This window comes from Pseudorca crassidens, chromosome 10 (assembly GCF_039906515.1).
Source record: "Pseudorca crassidens isolate mPseCra1 chromosome 10, mPseCra1.hap1, whole genome shotgun sequence".
Classification (NCBI taxonomy): domain Eukaryota; kingdom Metazoa; phylum Chordata; class Mammalia; order Artiodactyla; family Delphinidae; genus Pseudorca; species Pseudorca crassidens.
Genome location: NC_090305.1, coordinates 36,944,855 through 36,971,036, shown reverse-complemented (window position 1 = coordinate 36,971,036; position 26,182 = coordinate 36,944,855). Strand labels below are relative to the sequence as shown.

The following is a 26,182-nucleotide window of genomic DNA, read 5'->3' as shown; positions in this document are numbered from 1 at the left end:
CTTTAGGGCACAACTATAACTGGCAGGGTTTGAAAATTGTAGTGATGTTATGACATAGCAGCTTTTTACCTTTTAAAAGCTTTACTTAACAGGTTGAAATCTGGTGTTTCAAATTTAATGAATATCTAGAAATCCTTGGAATATGGTAGGTTAGAATGTTCTATCTACTAACTTTGGAAAGATTAGCAGAGAACAAATGTTTATCTAAACCCCTATCATAAACCACTGTACTAGGTAGAGTTGAGAATATAAAGGTAAAAAAGGCCGTAGTCCCTGTCCTCAAAGAATTTACTGTTTAGCAGCGGAAATTAAATATATTTCTTATATCATTAGTTCTCAACCAGGAGTGAGTTTGCCCCTCCCCCTCCCCCCAATGCTGTAAACATCTGACACTGTATCAGACAGCCCTCCACAGCAAGGAATTATCCAGCCTGACATGTTAGTAATGCCAGGGTTGAGAAACCCTGATACATGGTTGTATGCACCTATTTTAATGGTCTTTCTTACGTATTGAAGACATTGACTGTTGAAGAAGGGTGTTGGTTTACTGGAGAAGGTGCTGTTGAAGATAGACACAATATGGAGGAAAGCTGCATGGAGTTCTGCAATGGCAAGTGACTCCTTTAGGGCCATTTATGGAGGACAAGGCTGGGCAGGTAGATTGTGGCCGTGCCATAGAGGCTTGAACGCTCAGCGAAGATATTTGGATGTTAGACAGTAGTCATGTTTTTGTGCAAAGGAAGTAATATTACTACAGTTATTTTGCAGAAGTAGCATGGCAGTATTGAAAATGGGAAGGATTATACTAGATAACATTGCACAGAGAAAAATTTAAAATTATTGTAACCTATTGAATAGAGGCCTAGGCAAAGGTGTTGAAATTATGTAAGGGGAGAAAAAAAGATGAAAATGGTAGTGATAATGTTAAGGCAGTAGGTTTTGTTTTGTTTTTAAAAATCTGTTGAGGGTTGTGTACTTTTTTTTTTTTTTTTTGCGGTACGCGGGCCTCTCACTGCTGTGGCCTCTCCCGTTGCGGAGCACAGGCTCCGGACGCGCAGGCTCAGCGGCCATGGCTCACGGGCCTAGCCGCTCCGCGGCATGTGGGATCTTCCCGGACCGGGGCACAAACCCGTGACCCCTGCATTGGCAGGCAGACTTTCAACCGCTGCGCCACCAGGGAAGCCTGAGGGTTGTGTACTTCTTGAGAGGCTGATGAAAGCTCTGGCCCCTTGTCTCAGAAAAATGACACCAACCATTTATACTCAATTTTGAGTAAAATTTTTCTAAAGCTCACTATGGCCTTTGGTTAAGAACTCCTTGTCTAAGGGAAAGGTTGGAGCTGATCAGAATCTCATCTTATGGAATGGCATCTGACTGGATTCACACACACCAGGATCAGGCCAGGATCAAAACAACTTGAGCAGCCCAAGTGCTCTGAGATAACAACAGCTACCTTTAATTGAGCACTTTATGTGCAAGACACTGTTCTATATGTTTTGCATATTTTTTCTTTTACTCCTCATGACAACTCATTGAGGTGTAAATACTCAGTTTCCCCATTGTATAGAAGGAAACAGGCAAAAAGAGATCAAGTAATTTGCCTGTGGTAGCAAACTAGTAACCAGAATAGCATTCAAATTTAGGCATTTGGCTTTAGAACTCATGCTTTTAATTAGTTAATTCGCAATGTGAAATATAACTGCCACAGAGAATAGAAGTATTCATGTTGGTAAGATCAACACTTTTTCTGTGAAATTAAGGTATGTGGAAACGCACATGGTAACCAAAAGTTACTTGATTAATTCATCATGAAATATCCTTATAACAGGGATTGAAAATAAAAACACTATATCCATATGACTGTATGACTAAAATATTTTCTCTGGAGTCAGATCTTTATGGGAAGCAGACCCATAACAAGGATTTACATAGCAAATGGCAGAGTGTGGACTCAGAACAAGTGGAGTTAGATGAAGTGAAAGTTTGAGTCACGCTGATTGTCGGGTGCACTCTGAGGACATATAGGGAAGGTCTTATGTTCAGTACGAGATTCCATCTTTATGCCCTTTTTCCCTCCTCTGCTTGGGATTAGACCTACCCTGAGCTCTGGAGCCCCTAGGACACAGCACTTCCTGTGTTTCCATAACTTGCCACTCTAGGCTTCTGTAGACTGCCACATTTTTCCTTTCGATATATACGTAAATACCTTCAATCTGATTAAGGATGTGTAGTTCTACCAGTTTCAGATCCATTCTCTCTTTCTGATGACATCACTGCTTTAAACCATTATGTGTTTAACTCTTCAAGTGAAACTCTCAGAGTCTAATCTCATTTCCTAATTCTTGTGGAGCTCATTATTGTAAACCTTGGATTTTCATAGATCTGGAGAGAGGAGGAGATTTGCTAATATGAGGTTTAATGATGACTTAAGTGTTCAACTGGGCAGTTTGAGTTGGAGCTCAGGAGAAAGAAGTCAAGGTTGGCTTCATCCACATGCGGATGATAAGTGAAGCCTTAGGGGTTAAGTGAGATTGCCAAAGGTGAGAAGAAAGAAAAGCAGTGAGAATAGAACCTAGAGGGAAACCAAAACAGAGGAGGCAACTGAAGAAGTCAGAGAGGAGGCAAATGATAGTGGGCAAGGTCACAAAAGGCAAGGAACAAATTTCATCGTATGGTGTAGGCTTTATTAATAATGAAAATATTCACTCATATTTATAAAGTGTTTGGCTATCTTCTAAGCTCTTTACACATACTAACGTTTAATTCTCAATACTACTAATAATAATGAAATATTAATAATGAAATAATAATGAAAATAGTCACTCATATTTATGAAGTGTTTGGCTATCTTCTAAGCCCTCTTCTAAGCCCTTTACACATACTAACATTTAATTCTGACAGTGTCCTATAAGGTAGGTGCTTTTATTATCCCTGTTTTTACAAATGAGGAAGTTGAAGCATAGAGTGGTTCAGTAACTTCTACCCAAAATTCAGAGCTCTTGCTGCCCAGTGTAGCTCATGCTCTAACCCACTGATTCGGCTCCAGAGCCTGTGCTTTCAACCACTATAGTATATTGCCTCAACATTGTGAAAATGCTTCAGGAAACTGTAAGCTGACAAGAAAAATTTAGATTTGGTGATCATGTGATTAATTCTCTAAATAAACTATTTAATAAACTATTTCAGTGGTTTGTATATTCATTTAGCAGTCTTTGCTAAATGGCACTAGGTTAAGTGCTGGGTACAGAAATGAATAAGATTAGGTCTCTATCCACAAGGAGGTCACCTTTTCAGATACATACGTCTCTCCTTGAGTTTCTGGTTCTCCCTAACAGGTGCATGCGAATTTTAGGGTGAAAGGGAGGCAGTAGCAGGAATAGTGGTTAATAAGCATGTCATTTGCAAACGCTTTCTCAGGCGAGTTTTGCCATCTTGCCTAGGTTGAAAACTATGCTGGAGTGAGGAGATATGTGCCTGATTTGTGGATGGGGTGATATAGGGATAAGAAAAGTAAGGAAGGTTTGTTAAAGCTGTCAGGGCAAATGCATTGTAAGTCAACAGGAGGTAATTAAAGTGATTGCCAAGTAGCGGTGAAGACCCAGGTGAGAGTAGACAGCCTGATCCATTGACACCTTGTACATTTCTTCAACTGTGACCTACCTAGGAGAAGAAAGGTGGAGGAAGAGGCAGCAGGAGATTACTTATATTAATCTTTTAGTATTCTCAAGAGACCAGAATTTCATCTGTTGGTCCTTAGCTTCCCCTAGAGAGTTATGGAGAAGTAAGGTGTAGGAGTTGCTGGGAAATGGGTTTGGGATTCCAAATCCAAGTACTACATAATCTGTAAACTCTGTAGTAGTTATGGATCCATTGTTATTGTAGAACTGGAAGCGTTAGTGTAGAACTGGAAGTGCTGAGTCTTCTTTGGGGCTTGTGAAAGGTTTTACTTTTCTTCCTAATAAGCAATACTCATTCTCTTGATTACATCTGCTTTCTGCTTCTCAAAGTTAAATGAATATAAGAATAGAAAGGTGGTGAGAGTCTGGGTACATTAATGCTGTTTTGAAAAGACTGCAGATAGAGTAAGAACTATTGACAAGAATGTGTAAAGCAGAGAGCAGGACAGATTTTTATACAAAAGAATTTCTTAAAACACCTTGACTGGAGGTCAATAAAACAGGTGTCCAAAAGCTCAAAGTGATATTTCTTTGTCTAAACACACGTGTCTCTTCCTATCCCATCTTATGTGTGTCTGCAGAAGAGTCCATGGAACTTTAGCCATTAGAAGCATTTTCAAAAAGCAGTTGTAAACAAAATTCTAATAGTGACCAAAGGACTTGTTGTAACATTTAAATGCTATAAAAATGGTAACAGCTATTACCAGAGTACTTACTAAGTACCAGGCACTGTTCCAAATTTTTATTTGTATTAACCTACCTCATATTTATAATACCCTGTAAAGCGGGTGGTATTACCGTATCTGTTTTTCAGATGTGAAAATGGAGGCACAGGATGATTTTGTATCTTGCCCAACATCACAAAGCAGCCTGGCTTTCCAGCACCACCCCATTGCTGCCTGTCTCTGTAGTGATTTGTAGTGTAAAGGCTGTTGCTTGCAAATAAACTACAGAGGAAGGAATGTTGTGCAGACACTTAAAAAGAACAAAATAACATACATTTCTTAATGCTCTTGCTACTACCAATTTATTGTTCTTTCAATTTCCAGGTTTTTCATAGAGGAGATAAATTGTGGTTTATTTTGTTTCTTTTTTTTGTTCCTCCCACATCTTTATTGGAGTATAATTGCTTTACAATGTTGTGTTTGTTTCTGCCTTACAACAAATTGAATCAGCTACTGTACTTTCTTTTTTCTTTTTTTTTTTAAAGATATCTATGACCCCAAACAGGCATAGAACACTTTCCTAGAAGCTTCAAATCTAGTCTAGGAGACATTGATCTTTTTTTTTTTTTTAAATAAATTTATTTATTTTTGGCTGCCTGGGTGTTCGTTGCTGCACGTGGGCTTTCTCTAGTTGCGGCGAGTGGGGGTACTCTTTGTTGTGGTGCACGGGCTTCTCATTGCAGTGGCTTCTCTTATTGTGGAGCATGGGCTCTAGGTGCATGGGCTTCAGTAGTTGTAGCACGTGGGCTCAGTAGTTGTGGCTTGCAGGCTCTAGAGCGCAGGCTCAGTAGTTGTGGCGCACAGGCTTTGTTGTTCCGTGGCATGTGGAATCTTCCCGGACCAGGGCTCGAACCTGTGTCCTTTGCATTGGCAGGCAGATTCTTAACCACTGTGCCACCAGGGAAGCCCTGTGCTTTGTTTCTTGAGCCAACTTTTGAAATAATGTCAGGTTGTGGGTAGAACGCTGGAACTGGTTGTTAAAGCTGTCAGGGCGGATGCATTATATGAAATTCTGGTCTCTTTGAGGGTACTAAAAGATCAATATGAGTAATCCCCTGCTGCCTCTTCCTCCACCTTTCTTCTCCTAGGTGGGTCACAGTTGAAGAAATCTGCAAGGTGTCAGTGGATCACCTGGGTCTTCACTGCTACTTAGCAATCACTTTAGTTATCTACTCTTGACTTAGACAATGCATCTGTCCTGATAGCCTTAACAAGATGAGCAGATGACTGGTCACCGTAAGTCAGAGTCTTATAAGATTGGACTTAAAAGATTTTTTAAAAGACCCTTCTCTCTATTTCTCCTATAAATTCGACTTCCTATTGTTATGCTCTTAAAGGCCTGGACATCCTTGCTTGTGCCCTCTGGGGAGCCTTATGGTGTACATGCCTACAGAGCTAGGTTTTGTGGGGTTTTTGGTGGCAGGGGGCAGGGGTTAGCCAGTCCCACTATGTACTGGAGGGAAATTGAGGTGTTGGTGGAGAGTTAGCTGGTCTGTTTTCTTTCTAGGCAGGAGAGGAAGAGAACTGATACCTGCTACTAGGGAAGAGTAATGGCAAGAAATGGGCTTGTTTTTAAATATTCTGACATTCTAATCTAACAGTTAGAGAGGGCCCACCTCGTACAGAACACTTTTCTAAACTGTGTAGAGGCACATACTAAGCAATAAACAGCCACCAACACATATATAAAACAGTAGTTTTTAAGGGAAGTTGGCAAAGTATAACCCACAGGCCAAATTGGCCCATCACCTGTTTTTGTATGCCCACGAGCTAAGAATGATTTTAAATGAAAAAGATCAAAAGGACAGTAATTTTACATGTGAAAATTACATGAAATTCAGATTCCAGTGTTCACAAATAAATTTTTATTGGAACACAGCCATGCTCATTCATGTATGTATTGCCTGTGGCTGCATCTGCACTTTAACGTCAGAACTGGGTAGTTACTACACAGACCCAATGGTCCTTTGCAGAGAAAGTTCGTCAACCCCTGTTTTACAAAGTCCTCTGACAAACGTTATTTTTCTGGGATCATCCTAACAAACAGTCTACAACATAGGCAGGGCAGATAGCCTCCTCCTTATTCTACAGATGAGGAAAAGGTTTGAATGGTGACCTGCCTTGAGTCACATGACAGGGCTAGAGCTCAGCTCTGGGCCTTTTTTCATCCATAATGCTGAAAATTTTTCCTGTTCTTCTCTACTATATATACCCAAGAGATGATTTTGTTGTAACCAAAAGAAAATATACAGAAAAAGTGAGAACCATACTAACTGAAATGTTAGTGAAGACTTTTAATGAATAAAGCTTCATTTTCCAAGTGCTGACTGGATTTTCCTTTAATATGACAGTGATTCCCAAAACAGAAATTTGAGAGCATTCTTTATCTGTGTGTTAAATTAATTTTTTTGAACAAAGAGATTTCCATTGTTTCCTTGGAAACTGGTTCCTGGTCATAGCCTAACTTCCCCAGGCATTTAAAAAATAAAACGGTGGCACATTTTAACAGATTTCCTTGCTAAACTGCCCTTGGGTCTTTGAACATGAATTGGGCTTCATTGGCTGCTAGTCTTCATTCCTGTCTGACAGATCTGTCCCTTGGAAAATTAATATCACTGCCACTGAGTGGCTGAACTTCATGTTTGTCTGTTTTTACCAATTAAATTTATAATAATCTCTAAGTGAAACTAGTTTTCCCTTTTTGGACTATGCCTACTTGAAGACCAGATAGTGTGCAAAACAGGCTGACTTATTCTAGTAGAACATTCAGAAAATATTACCTATTAAAAATATTTTATGCCTTCCTGCTGGGCTGGTTTTAAGTGAAATATGGTGAGGAGATTTATTTACAGTTCTCTCTGTATGTGTCTTTCTCTTCCTTTTTCTCTAATGAAGCTTGGAGCATCAGGCCATTTATCAGAGATAATTATACAACAGATGGAGCTTTTCTGATATATAATAGTATCAAAGTGGGAGATTCTTTCCCATAATGAAGAATGCCAAAATTTTAAATGTCTCTTCTGATTTTAATTTAAAGGTACTTTTTTTTCCAGTGCATTTATTTATCTTGAAGCTGATTCTGTAAAGCATGGTGCTTTTATTAGGGCTTGTGTTCTAAAAGGATTGGTACTTTGCAGTACAGTTTGATAACGTACAGTTATATGCTGTATTGAATTGAATGGTTGTAATTCACCAGGAATCAATGTATGGGATCATTGAATGAATCCTGGTCAAAATGCAAAAGGACTGACCAGTTTAGCAGTGTTTTCTTATGGAAATTACTTCTATTCCACATTGTTAGCTGGATCAAAACTTGTTCAAGCACTTAGAGTGTCATCTGACCTTTTTTGTAGTCTAAAAATAGAGTCAAAATTAAAGCAAAACCATGACTTTTAAATTAATTATTTGCTGCCCTCTTTTTTGTCTTAAGTTACTTTATTTTTTAAGTATACAAGTAAAGCAAAGACATACAGGTTTATGTATGTTAGAAGGTGAAAATATTCTTTTAATGCCTCCACCCCGTTCCCCACCCCCCAAATTCCCACTCTTTTCAGAGATAACCACTGTTTATTTATTTTGGATTATATATATTCTTTTTCTATGCAGTTATATACATGTCTACATAAATATAAGGTTTTCTTTATACAAATGAGAACATACTATATGTATTGTTATGTAACTTGCTTTTTTACTTAACAATATATTTTAGAGATCTTTCTAGGTCAGCCTAATTCTTTTTAAACTGCTCTGTAGTATTCTGTATTATTATTATCTCTTTTTTTTTGAGACTGTTTCTTATATTTTACTGCTATAAACCACATGATGTAAACATTTTTAAATATAAGTAATGGTGCATGTATCATTTTTCCATGATAAATACATGGAAGAGGAACTAACGAGTCAAAGAATATGTATTAAAATTTTTATATACACCGCCAAATTAATTTCCAAAATGACGTTACTACTTTATTCCTATATGCCACTTTATTTGAGTGAGCATTTTCCCCATACTTTTACCAACGTTAGGTGTTCTTTTCTGGGGGGCAACAGGCAAAAGAAAAGCTTATCTTTTTTTTTTTTTTGCGGTACGCGGGCCTCTCACTGTTGTGGCCTCTCCCGTTGCGGAGCACAGGCTCCGGACACGCAGGCTCAGCGGCCATGGCTCATGGGCCCAGCCGCTCCGCGGCATGTGGGATCTTCCCAGACCGGGGCACGAACCCGTGTCCCCTACATCGGCAGACAGACTCTCAACCACTGCACCACCAGGGGAGCCCAAGAAAAGCTTATCTTAACTTGCATTTACCTGACATCTCCTGATAGTGAGATTGAGCACTGTTTCATATGTTTATTAGCTATTTGTGTCTCCATTGATTTGTCTATCTGTATTCTTTGCTTATTTTTTTGTTAGCCTTTTTTTCTTACTGATTTGTAGGAGCTCCTTATATATTCTGGATATTTGTTATGTATTCTTATATATTTGTTACATATCATGTAAATATTTTCTTCCGGTATGTCACTTAAGACTTTTTAATTTTGATTTGGGTGCCTTGTATTCCATTAGAAAATTCACAGATTTTAAAATTCAAGTCTGTTAGTTTGTCTTCTAGTTTTGTGTGTTTCTTAGAAGGCTTTCTCCATCACAGGGTTATAAAAATATTTTTCTTCATATTTTACAGTTTATATTTAGCTCTTGATTCCATCTGGAATTTATTTTGTATATGCTATGAGGTATAGGGATTTACCTTTATTATTTTTCCAAATGGATAACCAATTGTGTCAAAACCACTTATCAGTTAGGCCTGGTTTGGAATTCCGTCACTATTTTATAAACGTAAATCTGTTTTTAGACTCTTTTATTTTGTTCCATTGGTCTAACTGTATATTCCTGAGACTGGAAAATAACTTTGTGGTGAGTATTGGGATCTGATAGAGCTAGTTCCCCCTTAGTTTATCTTTTTCTAAATTTTGTTGGCTGTTTTTTTGCATTTTTTCTTCTCAGTGCACTTTGTCAAATTCTATTAAAAATTACAGTGTGATTTTTAATTGGGTTTACACTGAAAATAAAGGTTTATTTGGGAATAATGGACATTTTAATACATTATTGGGCCTTCTCATATAGGAATATCATTTGTCTTCATTTGTTCGAACCTTCTTAAATATTCTTGAGTAAAGATTTATTATTTTCTTAGTGTAATCCTTATACATTTCTTGTTAGAAATTCTTCTTTATAGCTTTATATATGTATTTCCTGTTCCTAACTCTGATACTACTTCTTATTACTAATGTATGTGAAATATATTAGTATATCCCACATAAATGTAGTATTTGCTACAGGTTTTTTTGTAGATATTATTTATCAGGTTAAGAAACTTCTATTTTTAGCTTGTTAATTTTTTTAAATCAGAGAGGAATGTTTATAAAATGCTTTTCAGCATCTGTTGAGATGATCATATACATTTCTCCATTAATATGTAATCTCTTAATTTAATAGACTTCCAGTGTTAAACCATCTTTGCATTCCTTGAATAAACTCTGTTAGTTCTTTCAGTGTACTGATGGATTCAAAATGCTAATTTTATTTTAAGTTTTGTACCTTTTTAATAAGTGAGTTAATTTTGTGTACATGTGTGCTTGTATATGGTGGGCATGCTATTCCTGTCTAGTTTAGATACTAGTTACATTAATCTCATAGAAAGCTTTTCATCTTTTCCTGTGCCCTAACACTGCTTTTTGTCTTATGTTCTGACATTGTGTAATGTATCTGTTCTTTGAAAGCTTGAAGAATTTATTCATAAAACTGATTGGCCTGATATCTGATATTGGACTATTTATATTTTCGACCTCATTTAAAGTTAGTTTTGGCAATTAGTATTATTATAAAAATGTCTATTTCATCTACATTTCTAAATTTATTGGAATTTACTGGAACATATTCTTATATAAAAATTTTTTTCTATTAAAGGTGCTCTTAATTTTAGAATATGTATTGTACCAAGTACACAAACTAAATCTTATTCTTAGTCTAATATTGTTTATATTTCCTAATTTGTCTTTGTTTATGATCCTCTAGTGTTAGCTCAATGGAGAAATATTAAAGGTCTGGGAAGTTGTTATTGCCACCATTGTGTTTTCATAGGATTACAGCCATAATCTTTAGACTGTTCTTGCTTCTCATCTTGTCCTAGTCAATAAACTAGTCAGATGAATCCCCATTGACATCATGTTAAACAAAAAAGGGAATTCTTTTATTGACTCATCACTGCCTATTTGATCATCCAGATTCTTAATCTTGTATCAGACATCCTTCCCCCACATAATCTGGAACCTCATTGTTTTTGACCTTCCTACCTTTCCCAGCACTGATACTCAGCTCTGAACTGAACCAGATCCTTGTTGTCCCCAAAAGACACCATGGCAACTCATATTACCATTTTTATTCATGCTCTTGGAAGCCTACCTCAGAAACATTTCATTCACGCTTGCTTCCTCCAAGGAATTCCTAACTTCCTCCCTGTAACATCTAATCACATATTGTGTTGGTCACCTCTTTGACATGAGAATCTCATCTCTCTGTACCAATTTAGAGGTTATACCCCAAATTAGCAGAGACTTAATTTTGCTTTGCTCTGCCCCATAGCACCCAGCAAGGCAATACTCAGTAAATGATTTAAATATTTAGAAAAGTTTACTAGTTTTTCATACTTTTGAGAACCTTCATGTGCTCATGTGTTTTGATACACTAAAGAGAGGCTTCTCATTGCCTGAACCTGATTTTGAGCAGCTACTTAATATTTTTATTGTTTTCTGTGCCATTCAGTAAACTCAAGGTGAAGTAACTCAAAAAGGCAGTTGCCCTACCTAATTTTGAAATTTGGTTGTCTTGTTGTGGTGACAATTCATCTCTTTTAACAGAGCTTTTAGCATAATGAGAGACTTTTTTCTGTTGTTGTTTTAACTGCAAATAGCCACCTGCCTGTTGTCAAAGAGCAGTTTCTGCTTATGGGTATTTCTTTTATCACCTGAATTTCCCTCTTCAAGGTTCCCCTTTGCAAGAGAGACTAGCAAACTTTAAACACCCATTTTTCAAGGATCCCTTAAGAAGTCTGCAAGTCTGAAAGGTTAGTTTCCCATAAAGGTTTCCTCAGGCACTTAATGAGATTATACAGTTATTGATATTCATACTAGGTTTTGAAGCAGCATCATCACTGCCCCCTCTTTGCAAATGCAGATTTTTTTTATGTTCTTATTAAATGAAATGCTCTACACTGGGCTGTGAAAGTAAAGGTCACAGTGAACAACCACACATCACATAGCTTTAGCCCTTTGCAGTTGTCATACTGTTTTTATTTTGTCTAGATACAGGTAATAGGTGACTCTGTGCTGATTTTAAATTAAATCTGACTTTTGTTATGACAGAAGTGTTTGGCTGAAAAAAAACCATATAATAGGGTCATCTATCTATTTGCGTGTTAGAAGTAGTTATTTTAAACTTACGTGAATATATTTTAATGGTGTTTGTGAACTTCTCTCTGAAAATTCAGAGCTGCCCATGCCAAAAAATGACTACATGTAACTTTATGTTTTGTGTTCATATGTTCTGTTGCTTCATAAACCGTTTATTTCACTTTTTGATCTGTCAAAAGGAGGATTCTTTAGATTTAATAAACAATAGGATGCCATGTTGGCAAGGAATTTTTAAAATTCCCAAATATCAATATAAACACTTCTTTACATAATTCAAATTGTGACATTTTCAACTATTATTTGCAAAGATAGGTCCTGTTAGTAAGACCTGCTAGTGTTCACTTCTGTAAAGCAAGGAGGTTTGGCTAAGTTTCCTTTCAATCATTGACACTTTTAACACATTGCCAGCTGTGGTACAGCTACTTACAGGAGAGGCTCAGCACAGGGTCAGGGAAGAAGGGCACCTATGTTCAGAATTCTTTTTAAATGTCCACGGGGCAGTACCTATGGCCTAAATAGACGTATTTTTTAATTTTCTCTGAAGCCTCTTATAGAGAACATGCACAGGTCACTTCCTTTTCTGAGGAAGGCAGTGCATTCTTTCATTTGCAGATGCAGGACAAGATTTATGAGAACACTCTTGGTAGCTAAAATATGTCAAAAAAATAAAAGCTCTTGTAATACTGAGTGGTTTCTTCATTAATGTTATGAGATTCATGCTTGTGTTGATGGTAAAATGCAAATATAGAAACCTGAGTTGGGCCTTAGTTAAGCCTGTAAATAGTCAGAACTGAAGTCTAAATTGGAGAAGTGACAGCTCCCGATTTCATATTCATATTAAGTATGCTTTGTCACAGAAACAAGTGTCTAAAAATAGAACTGACTTCATTTGCCAGGTGATATTTTGACCTCTCAAAAAAGGTTTCTTTCTAGTTTTGAACCGCAAGATAGTGGTGTCTTAGAAATTCAGTGTTAATTGCTGTTGGACTTTATCACATTTCGGAGTATTAGTGGTGAGTGTTTGTCGGTATCTTAATGTACGGGATGCTCTTTTTTGGTTACAAGGGTTCTAGGTGAGAGATCACATCTGAAAAACAAACAGATTTAACTGCTCAGAATCCTTTGAGTTACATGAAACATGGTTTTACTCTTCCTACATAAGTAGCAGAAATAGAATGTTCTGGGTTGAAATTATAATTCTAGAGTTTATTCCACTATTCTTGCCTTCATTTATTTAAATATTAATGTTTTGTTGAGAATGGGCAAACCTTTTACTACTTTTTGTACTAGTGCATTGATGGGTCTCTGCAGGACTAGAACAGTCAGTTGGCATGTGAGCAGAGTGTGGAGAAGATGGAAATTATATTAACCTGTTTTGTTCTATACCAGGCTTTCGCAAAGTGTGGTCCAAGGACTTATAGAGGTCCTCAGGACCCATTCACAGAGTCCCTGAGGTCCTTCCTTTTCCAACTATATATCCATGTAAGGGTGATTTTTCTTCATATGCTTCATATAAGCAATCCATTGTAACAGATTGAATGCAGATGTCAAAATCCAGGCTTCTTCTTTAAGCCAGGCTGCTCTTATATTTTTAAAATTTGTGGTTATTTTTCATAAAAATATGTTTTTATGTTGACATTAATTATTTTGTGAACTTTAAATGAAAATTAAAATTTTTTTTTCAGTTTTTATTTCAGATAAGGTAAATATCACTAGATATAACCCACATAAAGAAAAGCTCTTTTGTGTTCTTAATAATTGTTAAGTGTAAAAAGTTCCTAAGATGCAAATGTTTGAGAACTGCTGTGCTAGATTAACATGTAAATATGGTGAAAATCAACTGTTTATTAATAGTTCCATTTCCCTTCTGAATAGATATGCATGTTCAATAATTGATTTTAGCCTGGATCATTTTCATTCAGTAGTGAAAAACATATTTTGAACACCTCATATGCTAGGGTACCAAGAAGCTTAAGACTTTGCCACTACCCCTAAAGATCATGCCATTAAGGCCATTGCTGGGTCAAGAGAGAGCATTTCTTCCAAAACGCATACCCTGGCCCCAACAGGGATGTCCACGCTACCGTAGAAGAGTCTGTCAGTACTGGGCAAATGGAAAGCATTCCTGATTTCATTTTGCTTGTAGTGTTTTTCCCTGAGGAAGACGTTGTGGGAGAATTAAACTTTATTTCTGTTGTGCAGATAGACTAATAAGCATACTCACGCACAAACACACACACTAATATTTGCAGAGCTGACCAGCTACAATTATTTAGGGGAGTCGGGGTGGAATGGTAATGAAATTTTGTTGAGAGACCCTTTTTATGAACAAAACAGAGAGCTTACCAATAGCAATTTCTTACCTACTTTGGAAATCCCCTTCTCATGAATCCCTGATTTAGAGCTAAATGGTGTGAAAAATCATGCAGTGAGTTAGGATTAGAATTTCTGAGAGATTAAAACTTAAGATTCTGTAACAAGCTTCGTAAATGGTTTAATTTGGAAGTTTCATTCGGAGAAATGGGAGGGCTGTTATCGGGGCTGAAGATTTTCTGTAAACTTAGATTCCCACTCATTATATCTTTATGCATCCTTATTTATAATCGATGGTGTACTTCAAACTCAATTATGTAGACAGATTAGGTATGTCCTTTCTGATTAAAACAGTTTGTGAATTGCAGGTTTAGGGTGAAGTTGGAGGATAGGGTTTTCTTTTCTGAAGAGATGGCTTATTATCTTGTGCGTTCTGGTCTGTCCTTAATATTTATTACCATTTACTATTTGAAGTATCCGTGTGTATTTTGAAGGCTTTTAAAGAAAGAATGTTTTACTGCTGAAGGAATATACATTCTTTGAATATTTTTAAAAGATAGTTTTACATTCTTAATATGACCACATCAGGAGACAGTGTTGAGTTTATTTCATTATCTCCATTGCATAGATTTTTTTTTTTTTAAGGATGGCTCATCAAAAAAGACTCCCATAAGATATTATGAATCTCTAGAGTGGAGGGAGAATTGTAGCTCATGAATCTGTTGTCTGAAATCACCTTTTGAATAGCAAGCCTGGAAAAGTGAGATGTTGCAAAGGTAAACAATGTACAGATTATGACAGAGTGGAATTGACAAGCTGGTTAAAAAAGGATGATGCATTTCTAATTAGCCCACAGTGCCTTAGTTAGAAATTAATTAGATACTGTTATGTAAATGTCATGCTAATTAAGCAAGAATATTGAAGTGTTATAAATCTACAAAAAGAATGGCTATTTTTGTGTATTAATGTTTTGCAGTTATCATGAAAGCTGGTAGTAGAATATTTGATTACTGAGCTTCTGGCAATTTTTAGCTGACTGACTTCTTGACAGTCCATTTTTCCTAATTGATGTGGTTTAGCACATGGTATAACTGCAGCCAATGGGGGCTAGTGGAATCAGGATGCAAAAATAACTACTCGTCACATCTCTTTTAACAAAACGTTTCTGGGTAGATTGTTGATCTCTGTTTTCAAGGTTAAGGAGAAATACTGTTTTTCTATATTTACTCAGCCTTAGATTTTGAGTGCCTAAGATGATAACCAGCATAAATGCAGCCGCCCTCCATACCTGTGTTCTTGTCTTTCTCCTGAGTCATAGTCTTCAACCAGTCAGTTGAATTGACTACTGTGGTAGCTCAGTGTTTTTTGACATGCTCAGTAACTAACTCTATAGGAGGCTGAAAAAGGTTCCTGCCACTTTGGCTTGAAACGTGAATGTTAATAGTTGACGGGATACCTTTATTCAGTCCTTCTGGTTTTGCAGGTTACAGTGACTTTTAGTATGCAGATTTGACCCCTGTCTTCAACTTTACAGGGCTGGCTGAAATCAGTACTGGTTCCCTAAGAAAATCCACTACCCTGTTGCAAAGGCTGTAAAGATTTCTAGTTGCTGGTAATACAGCTGAAGAATTTCATTCCATGGCTCTCACGTGGAATTGCAAATGTGATCCATAGTGCTGCATTATGTATGACACCTTTAATACAAGAATAGAAACATCCTTAAAAGACAAGATAGAGTATTCAGACTTAAGAATACAAACCACAAGCTACCACACACATTATTTACTTGCAGATTCCAGACTCTGAATTGTTGAAACTTAGGAAAAAGTTGTGAATGTAATATCAAATGAAAAATGATAGTATTAAGTATCTTCAGATAATGAAGAAACTTGAAAAAATTTGACATGTTTAATTTTGCTTTAGCAAAAGAAAGCAACAGACACTCATGGTGTGATGGGCTAAAAGTTCAGATGAGTTAATCTTGATATTGTCTGGTTCAGAATTCCCAGAGAGTCTGTCATATTAAGCAAGGTACCTTAACTGTGGTTTTATTTTTAATATTTAACAACCCCAAACTTACTGTTCCAGACTCACTTGCTACTACACACACACACACACACACACACACACACACACACACACACACACACACACACACACACACACACACACACACACACACACACACACACACACACACACACACACACACACACACACACACACACACACACCCCATCAGTACATTAACCTGTAGAATGTAGGACCCAGGCAAGAAAAGACTTCTTCATCCTACTCTTCAGGTATTAGCTCTGTCTACCCTTCTGTTTGGAAAGAAGAGGAAGAAGAGCCAAAAATAGGAGCAAAATTTACAATGATTTATGAGAACATACTCCTGCCCCCCTCTCAGACATTAGCCAACTCCATTCCTTGATGGAACAGATGCCCTGAGTTTGACCCTTACCATCAACTCTCAAAATTACTTTGTTTGCTATACCCACATGGGACTCATGTTATATTTTTATTGTTGTGGACTCAAACCTGAAAAGGTTCCGCTTGAGTGGCCCTTAATCTCCTGCATTCATTTTAACAGAGTTGATTTGCAATTAATTGTGTAAGGGTAGATACCTTAATCTCCTGTGGTTACTCCTTTTATTTGAGAGTATAGGAATTTTATATGACAGCACAATTAGTATATAGAATATATGTACAGTGCTCACGTGCATCTGTTCTGGAGTTTAAAGAGTTTCATAGGTTATAGTCTACCAGATCAAATTTAATTCCAAGCTCTCTGTTTATAATATTGTCCAATTATCAAAGCTGGGATATATTATCACTGCCAGTTACTCTTGCTGTCAGTTTGTTTTGGCTCAATTATGGTTCTGTTTGTACTTTACTATAATGTAGTGAATACTTTGGATTGGGTTGTTAGTTTAACAAGCTCTCTGGAGAACACTTTCATGATGATGCATGTTGAGATATGCTAGGTAGCCTTGAAGTTATTTGTGTATTTGCCGAAACCTACAGAAATTCATTCATTAGGAATTTTCAAAAAGATAAAACTTTCAACCTACAAATGAGGTAAAGATTGCATTTGTAAACATGGGAGTGTTAATTCATGAGTCCCAGCCAAATTTCTTTAGGGGTTTTGATTTAACCAGTTTCTCTCTGCTCTTATAATTTTACTGATTGAATTATTTTACGTCCTTTAAAAAAATATTCTGCTAGTTAAGCTGTTATTGATGCTTGTGTTTTGTGTGGCTCACGATGTTGTGTGAGCTCAGTGGTCTTCGCCATATATTGAGCTGGGAGTTAAGTGATTCCAGAGATTGGAACTAACTGGGCTCTTAATGTACATCGTGCTCAGCTGGTTTAAAAATGTACACTACTCTCTTCCTATGCGCACCCCAGCCTATTGCATCCAAATTTCCAAAGTCAAGATTTGGGAATCTTTTTAAAAATGTACCCTTGAACTTTCTGGATTCCAGAAATGTTCCAGTATTTTTATCTGGTGGTTGTTACACAATTATATATATGTTAAAATCCTTCAAGGTATACACTTAAGATTTGTGCACTTCATTCTAGTACTTCATTCTCTTTATGTTAAACCTCAGTAAAAAAGGGTTTTTAAAAAATGTACATTACTGATTCAATCAAGTGGCTTGTGGTGGTCACTTATTGAACACTATTAAGTGCCCTTTGTCCATACAGTCATGACCCAAGAGTAGATGACAAAGTGAGTCTTGACCCTTGGGTGCATAAAACCTCATGGGAGAGAAAGTGAAGATACATAACATAAGGCTTTATAGTTTATGAAGTCTTTTTGTACAGATGATCTCATTAACACTGTGGCTTATGGGCAATTTTAACTATCCCCATTTTTTTGTTAAAGAAACTAAGGATACTTACCCAGGATTACTCACTAAATAAAGAATAGTTGCAGGACTTAACTACTTATGTTCCCAGAAATAAGAATGATTCATTTAACAACAAAAAAACAAAAGACAAAAAAATCACACATGGAAGCAGAAGCTATAACATTTTATGGAGCTACAGAGCCAGTGCCCAGAGGGTTTCGAGGATGTGGGGTCTGTATTAGGTTTTCTTGCAGCTCATTGTCTCTCCACGTTACTTATGTTTATGTCGCCAGTGCCCATTTGGGCCTCCTCTGGAATTTTAGTATGTTAAGCTTTCTCTGGTGAATGTGACATTTGTAGAAAATTTTTCAATTGAAATGCCCTGTTCTTTTGGTCTTTCTAAGTTTTAATTTATTCTTGCCTCATTTTCAAATCCTTGAGAAGTATTTCCACGTGATGCTGGCCAGTGTAATCCTTCCTCCTGATTACATTTAGCATTTATTACTTGTTCCATATTCTTTGGCAGTTGATCATTTCGCATCCAGCTCTTTTTTGCTATCATGTATTGTTCTTTGTTTAAGTAAACAAATTTTGTCTTTCTAACAAGATTATAAGCACCAGAGCATGAGACTAACCTGTGGTGGCACATAGTAGGTATTTGCTACGTGCTCTTTGACATTAACAACACACTTACTTGGTTTTCCTCCCATTTCTCCTCTGTGTCTTTTTTTTTTTTTTTTTTTTTTTTGCGGTACGCGGGCCTCTCACTGTTGTGGCCTCTTCCGTTGTGGAGCACAGGCTCCGGACGCGCAGGCTCAGTGGCCATGGCTCACGGGCCCAGCCGCTCCGCGGCATGTGGGATCTTCCCGGACCAGGGCACGAACCTGGGTCCCCTGCATCGGCAGGCGGACGCTCAACCACTGCGCCACCAGGGAAGCCCCTCTTGCATATTCTTGAATTACACCTATCTATCAGATCCCTGGGCCCACAAAGATTGCGTGAAGGCTCTCTTGGTATCGTATTTTTATAATTAAACTAGATATTCTTCCTTAGTCAGCAGTGCTGTCTTTAAATATTACAGTGATCCTTATTTCTTCTGACAAGCTGTTTCTTCTTCAGGGAGTCACCCCCACTTTAAATAAGGCCAGTTTTGCAATAAATTCAAAAGTAGGGTGACCACTGAGATAAGCCTGAGAAGGAGTATTCCTGCTTATTTGTCTGTGGAAAAACTCATTTCCCCAAACTTATGGGTAATTTACTCTTACCCAGATCAGAATTCTAGTTAAATTTTTTTTCTTTAATGTCTTAACATTATGTGAGACTCGATTATTTTTTATGAAAAGCATGTTATAATGTAGAAAGAATATGGACCTGTAGACTAAATTACTGAACTAAGAATTAACCTACCACTACCATCACCACCTTCATCTTTCCTAATACCCCTCCTTATGCATATTTACAGGTTGATCCCTTCCTTTTTAGATTTCTCTTTATCCAATATAGGAGCTCTGGGTATATGGAGGATATGTCCTAACTGATGTACCTGCCTTTCTGTTTCCAGGTGGGCCATGCACAGATACAGCTCATGTCTCGTTAATCACACCAACCAAAAGATCCTGTGGTACAGGTACGTACATCATTCTTACCTGGATTCATTCTTACCTGAATTATTCACAGGCATTAGCTACTGGTTTTAATGCAGTGTCCTTGCCAGAGTACGCTCTAATTTCTTCCATGATTTGTGAAGTGATGTATTATGTGCTTAGTATTGGGAGTGGGGTGTGAGTAGAGGTCGGAGTGATGCTCTTGGAGGTCAGATTCACTGAGTTAATGCTGGCAGCTAGAACCGAGAAGGTGGACATCAAAATTTACCTACTTCCCCATGTCTGAAGAATGTTATTAAGACCTAAACCATACAGAAAATGCAAATCATTGCCCAGTTTCTAGCATGTGGCTAATTTGTATAAGTCGTGGACCTACTAAAAAAACATTATTTAAATAATGATGGCTGGAGGGTAAAAGAAGTTATAGTACAGATAATCAGGCTAACTGACTAGTATAGTGTCCTAATAGTTTTAGAAAATTATTTCCTTTCATTTGTGCTAAAGCCATGGGGTGTGCTGAAATCATTCTTTTCAGATACATGGAGTCCCCCAAAAAACCTTAGTGCATCTGTGACATTTGTATTAAGCATGAAGCCATGAATCTTGTAGCTCTCTAAAGAGCACTCATAATGCCCATTGCTCCCTTACTCTGTAGCTTAATTTATTTTCGACAATATTTGCCTTTTTAAGTAATGCTGCCTGCTATTTAGAGTATCTTAAGAATTATATTTGAAAGAGTCAAAATAATTATTTTGTTTTTCTAAAGGTCGCAAAGTATTTTTCATAACTTAAAAAGTCCTTTTAACTCCCCAGCAGAAATAGCACAAACTACTTCTGTGTACGGACTTACACTGAAACCTCAACTCCTTTAAATACTCATAGTTTTGATGTTAACCTCAAACAGGCCTGTCCTTGCACAGTTTCAGAGTAACATCCAGGCATTGAACTCTGAGGAACTTTAATTTTACTCTTTTGTTCCAAATGACCGGTTTTGAGGCAGGGCTGTGTGAGATAGTCCTGACATGCTCCCATCCCACCTGTGCTCAGTACCCAAGCTCCACTGGGGAGTTCCTGATTGAGACAGAAGAGAACTGTGCCCTGGGGTGAGACAGACCGTCCTGCTTAGCCAGAGGGAAGTCCGAGAGCCATCTTCTTACCCACTCCAGCCAGAAGCCTAAAAAAACACTCGAGCCCTTTGATTACAGGTCCAACGCTTCACACACACACAGGTTACTTTGGTCTTTCTTTTTTCCTTCCAGTTTTGGCCCTCAGGACAGGGTTTATGGTTAGCACTACTGACATGTTCAGGTATCATCAAGGCGTGAGCCTCGAGCGCATTGAGTCGTCCTGAGAGACTTAGGAAAGAGACTTGTGTGCTCAGCTTAGACACTGAAACTAGTAGGCACCCCTCCTGAATATCATGTACTTGTGTCCTTCATCTTCTAGGCAGATCTGTTTCATCCTTTCTGTTCCCATGCTATCTTGTGTATTTAAAAATACTAATACCATTTATTGCATGCTTACTACATTACCAGGCACCATTCAGTATACTTTACATACATGCATATTTAATCTTCAGAACAATTCTGCAAGATAGTTATTCCTCTTTTACAGTTAACCAAGACAGGCAGTCAGAAATTTAAATATATTTCCTGGGGTAATATTACTAGTAAGTAATAGAGTCAAGACTTGAACACAGATCCTTCAGATCCTAAAGCCTGCTTTTCACTACATCATATTACTGCTTATCATATCATATTTTATCGTAATTATTTATGCTCCTAACCAGACAGTACAAAGCCTATCACTGAATGAAATGTGGAGAAAGAGAAACACAGATTTGGAATTATAGCAGGTAGTGACATAGTTTTTGAAACAGAATTCTAGAAGCAGGTCTTGTTTCAGATCCTAGCCTAACCCCTTACAAAATGTGATTTTAAGTAAATATCTCAAAATTTGTTCTTCATCTGTAAAATGAGGTGATAAATCTCATAGCTTGATGTAAGAAAAGAAATGATACATGTAAAGCTTGCATAATAGATCTTCAGTAATGGTAGCTGCTATTATATTGTCTTACCATTAAAGATTATGTGTATACAGTGGCCAGTCATTAGATAGTGTTGGTAACACATCAATCGGTATTTTAGGCAGAAAGGAGTTAGATTAGAAGTACCAGAATGCATTGCCATGCCTAGTTTCATTAATTGGCTTTATGTTGATCACATTCTTTGTTGCATGACAGTATTATAGTAGGAACTGAAGGTAATGTTTTAAAGTCTCCTTACATGAAATGATAAGTGGGACATTGAGCTCTCAGTCACACATTTCCAGGCCTTCTTTTAGGTGAATACATCCCTCTTAACTAGAAAAAGATTGAGAGTTTCTGGCTTGGAAGGAAATTAATGCAATGTGCAGGTCATCTCCTAGAAAGCCTGAAGGAAGGTTGAGATTTCTCACTGTGGACATTAAAGGTCATCAGGTTCAGCTTGCTGTACTTCTTCTCAAGTAGCCGGTCAGTGGCCCCCTCAGGCTCCTCCAGTTAGCCTGAAATAATGGCCCCGACTCTAGAGGACAGAGCTGCCTGATTTTCAGAGGTAAATTAAATGGTTTGATTTGAGAACCATAAGCTGACTGTCTTTGTCTCCATCTTTCTCTCTGTCCTAAAATCAGCAGGTTGCCCATGGTGGGGATTCTGAACATTTTTCTTATGAATCAACACTTTTTAGTGTTACATTGCTGAAGTGTTTCTGTATTCTTGGTGTCTAGATTGTTCAAGAATAGGACTAATGCCTCTAACACATGCTCTGGTGCTTCTACCTCAAGGCACACAGTGATAGTAGCTCTCCTAGAGATCGTCCAGAGCACAGGGCTTCAGGCACAGCTGATAGTAAATAATTACTTTAACACACCATTGCAAAGCAATTATACTCCAATAAAGATGTTAAAAAAAATTTTACAGTGGTGTCATTTTTTAGGAGCCATAGAGTAAAGCCCTCTGAATTAGATCTTACTGACTCCCTCCCAGCCAATCTATCCATATAAGTTTGGACCTAAAGCAGCCTCCAGCTTAATAATGATATGTGCTAGAAAAAGGATACTTAGGCTAGAATAAAGTTCTTTAAGTCACCGGTCTCTGAAGAAGGGCATACAAGGTACAGTCTGTGAGGTATGGAGAGAAAATCATAAAAGCTCTTTATCTCAGCCCTTTAAAATTTCTGTTTCGCAGATTAATTTCATAATTATGTATTAGCCCATATGTATAGTTTAAAATCAGCAAATACACATACAAATACATATTAAACGTACATGACCCAGTGTCTTAGATGGGAGTGTGCACTTAAAAAAAGTTAGTGACCTCTTCAGTACACAGGTCATTTTCTTTTTAGTACTTTGCAAATTAGATCTAAAGGTTAGCATTAGATCCATTATTAATAAGTCAAGGAACGAATGTAGCCTGAGTGGTTGATAAGTGTCTCTATTTGTATCTCAGGTGACTACTGTTTTATCAGAGGGTATTGTAATTTGGAGAGGTGGACAGCAGTGCAGAGTGGTGGGTCTGTAGCCATCAAAAGTGAGAGAGGGGAGGGGACCCTTTAAGAAATTGTTCTTTGGTAGCTGTGAGTCTTAAGAAGCAGATTGCAAAAGGCAGCAGTAGTGGCAAATGAAAGATCAGTTCGTGTTTGTGAGCTTGGTGGGAAAGGCTTTTCTTTAGATGCTGGCTTTTAGTCACATAGCATTAACAGTTAAACTCGGTGATCTTTAGATGGAAAAAAATAATGGCACCTTGATCATTTTGGTATTTAAGAGAGAAAAATTAAGTGCAGGTGTTTGTGGCTTTGTAGTGCTCTGGGATATCTACAGTCAGTAAAGACTGCCAAGTCCCAGGTTGCTTTTGGTTAGAATGTGAGAGTTAAAGTATATCACACCTTCAGATTACTAGAGAACGCTTACATTTTTTCAAAGAGCTCAGAATGTTTTGCACATGTTCCCTTGTTAATTCTCACAACATTCCTGCTAAGAACACGTATATTGTGAAGGAAAGAGCTCGCTTTCTTGGCAGCAAGCTACCAGAAGATTCCCTTTTGTCCTTCATCTCTTTTCTAACTATCAAGTTATACCTTAAACAAAACTTGTAATCTGAGCTGCAGTCATCTCCTTTAGTCAACTTTTTGGGGAATGTATTTGGATACTTAGGTGAATACCTTCATGAGGTCATATTTTTATGTTTAAAGTGTCTTGTGGGGAAGAGGTTTGTTGCCTTTTCTTAGGATTTCTTATTTAAAGACATGTTATGTAATCTTTTTTTTTGGTAAGACTTAATTTGTAGAGTTACAGCAAAAGAAATGTTATTTTGTATTTTATTTGTTGGAGCTTGCCATTGATGAACCTTAAAATTTAAGCTGTAATAGGCAGATAGAACCATGCCTTCCTTGTCTTAAATTTCCTTGGAAAATTTAGTCTCCCTCCAGTAGAATCCTTGACAGTGACCAACCCAAGAACCCTCCTCCTTCCAAGTGGGGCATTAACCAGTTCTTAGCTCTAGGCCCTAGGTTGAGTTTATCAAGGTTGACTTTTTAGCACATGAAAAAAAGGAATTTGCTCCTTCCCTAGTTCACCACTCTTATATGCCTTTTTTGTTTGTTTTTTCATTTTATAGTCCTTTCATTTCTGAAGTTAAAATAAGAAAAAAGTTACAGACAGGTTTACAGACTAGGTGGTCCTGTCAACAGACTTTTGCTCCACTATATCTTATATTCACTTTTACTCTTCTTCCAGCAAATATGTTGAGTAAATAATATTCTCTCTGATAGACTTGAAAAATGATGGTTTTAAAATGCTGTGTGTATGTTAAAAATGTGATTATAATTAGTAGAATAGCAAGTAAAATAACCATTTGTGGGGCCATAAGGGAGCTGTAGTATTGCCTAAGATGAAAGCAGATGGGACTAGAAACTGTCCCATTAAACATCAAGGCAGGTTTTCCCAGAAAGTATTGTCTTTCCACTCTATAAGAAGCATGCTAATTCATTTTAACTGTATATCCCTTGCCTGATCTCTCCTCCCCTCCCCTCTCCTCTTTCTTCTTTTCTTTGCTAAAGCACATGTTTATCCTTTTGGGTCACCTATTTCAGTGTGATAAACCGTGACATGAACTAGATAGCCTGTTATTGTTCATTGTTTCCTTTTTTTCCCCCAAAACCTTTTCTCTCAGGCAGCCTACTCATGATATTATTGTCTGTTCTTACAAAGACAAGAGTAGAAACTCCTTTTCACCTGGGAGTTCAGAGAAGATTGATGTGCTAAACACTTTCCACATCAGTGTTCAGATGCCAGTTAAAGGGAAATGTCTTATTGTCGATATGTTACCAAGAGGTTTATATAAGATCTTCTAAATTGATCCAGAAGCTAAAGGGTGGTAGTGTTAAATCAGAGGTGGCCCTATAAATCTTAGAAATACCTACAGTTGTGTGTTTTATCTCCTGGTAGATTCAGTATTCATGGAAACAGTGCATTTAATCCCAGAGAGTTGAGTCAGTGACTATAGACTGTATTGGTCAGTATCATACACTGTAGGTAACTCTTCTCAGAAGGACTCTGTGACGCTTTAAAGGAAGGAAGGTGGCTTTGGGTGTGAGGTCAACTATGTAATTCAGTTCTTTTTTCTTTCTTTTTTTTCTGGTCCTTCAGGTATAGCTTTTCCCTCAGGTCTGCAATATCAGCATTTGAGATAGAAAATTAGAAATTTGACCTACTTATGTAATATGCAAGTTCCCATCAGGAGAATATTAGGGAAGACACAAACCTTTCATTTTTTATTAGCATTTTTAAAAACATCTTTATTGGAGTATAATTGCTTTACAGTGGTGTGTTAGTTTCTGCTTTATAACAAAGTGAATCAGCTATACATATACATATATCTCCATATCTCCTCCCTCTTGCGTCTCCTCCCACCCTCCCTATCCCACCTGTCTAGGTGGTCATTTTTATTAGTATTTAATGTAACCACTGAAGAAAGATCAACATACTAAAACTGTCACGGCAAGGGGAAAAGTATTAAAAAAAATGTTTTACCTTGTGCACTCATCATCTTGAATCCTGGGGTGGGGGACGAATACCAAATATTAGGCAAGACTGCAAAAATTTCTCTAAGCTAGAAGGTGTCATCTTGCTATGTTTGACATAGGAAAAAAGCCACAGGTTATCATGGTATGCCACAGTGATTGTTTACTGACAGTGGTTTTTGTCCATTGAGTGGATAACTGGGAAGGGAGATAATCTGCTAAATGCTTTTTCTTGTGGGGTTTTTTTGGTGTTTTGTTTTTTTTGGTAAAAAGTTTAATGTGCTTGATTTGTTGCATATATTAAAGAATAGAATGAGGTAGCAAGGCTCATTATAATAAGATGATTTGATACTCAATATGTAAATAATATCAGGTAAGTTTAAAAGCACCTCACACGATGTATAGATTTCAGAAAAGTTTAAGGAAAGCTTACTGTTTTTCATTTGTACCCCTAAATGAGAGTTAGGCCCCATTGCCACC

The 26,182-nt window shown here is 37.3% G+C and overlaps 1 protein-coding gene across 3 annotated transcripts in view; it reads left to right on the top strand.

The window, feature by feature from the left end:
• Nucleotides 1–26,182, top strand: part of ZFAND3 (zinc finger AN1-type containing 3) — a 323,831-nt gene that overhangs the window by 247,971 nt on the left and 49,678 nt on the right. For all 3 annotated transcript variants that reach the window (XM_067753108.1, XM_067753107.1, XM_067753109.1), the window contains one exon: nt 19,598–19,663. In XM_067753108.1, coding sequence (XP_067609209.1) covers nt 19,598–19,663 — 66 coding nt within the window. The remainder of the gene's footprint in view (nt 1–19,597; nt 19,664–26,182) is intronic.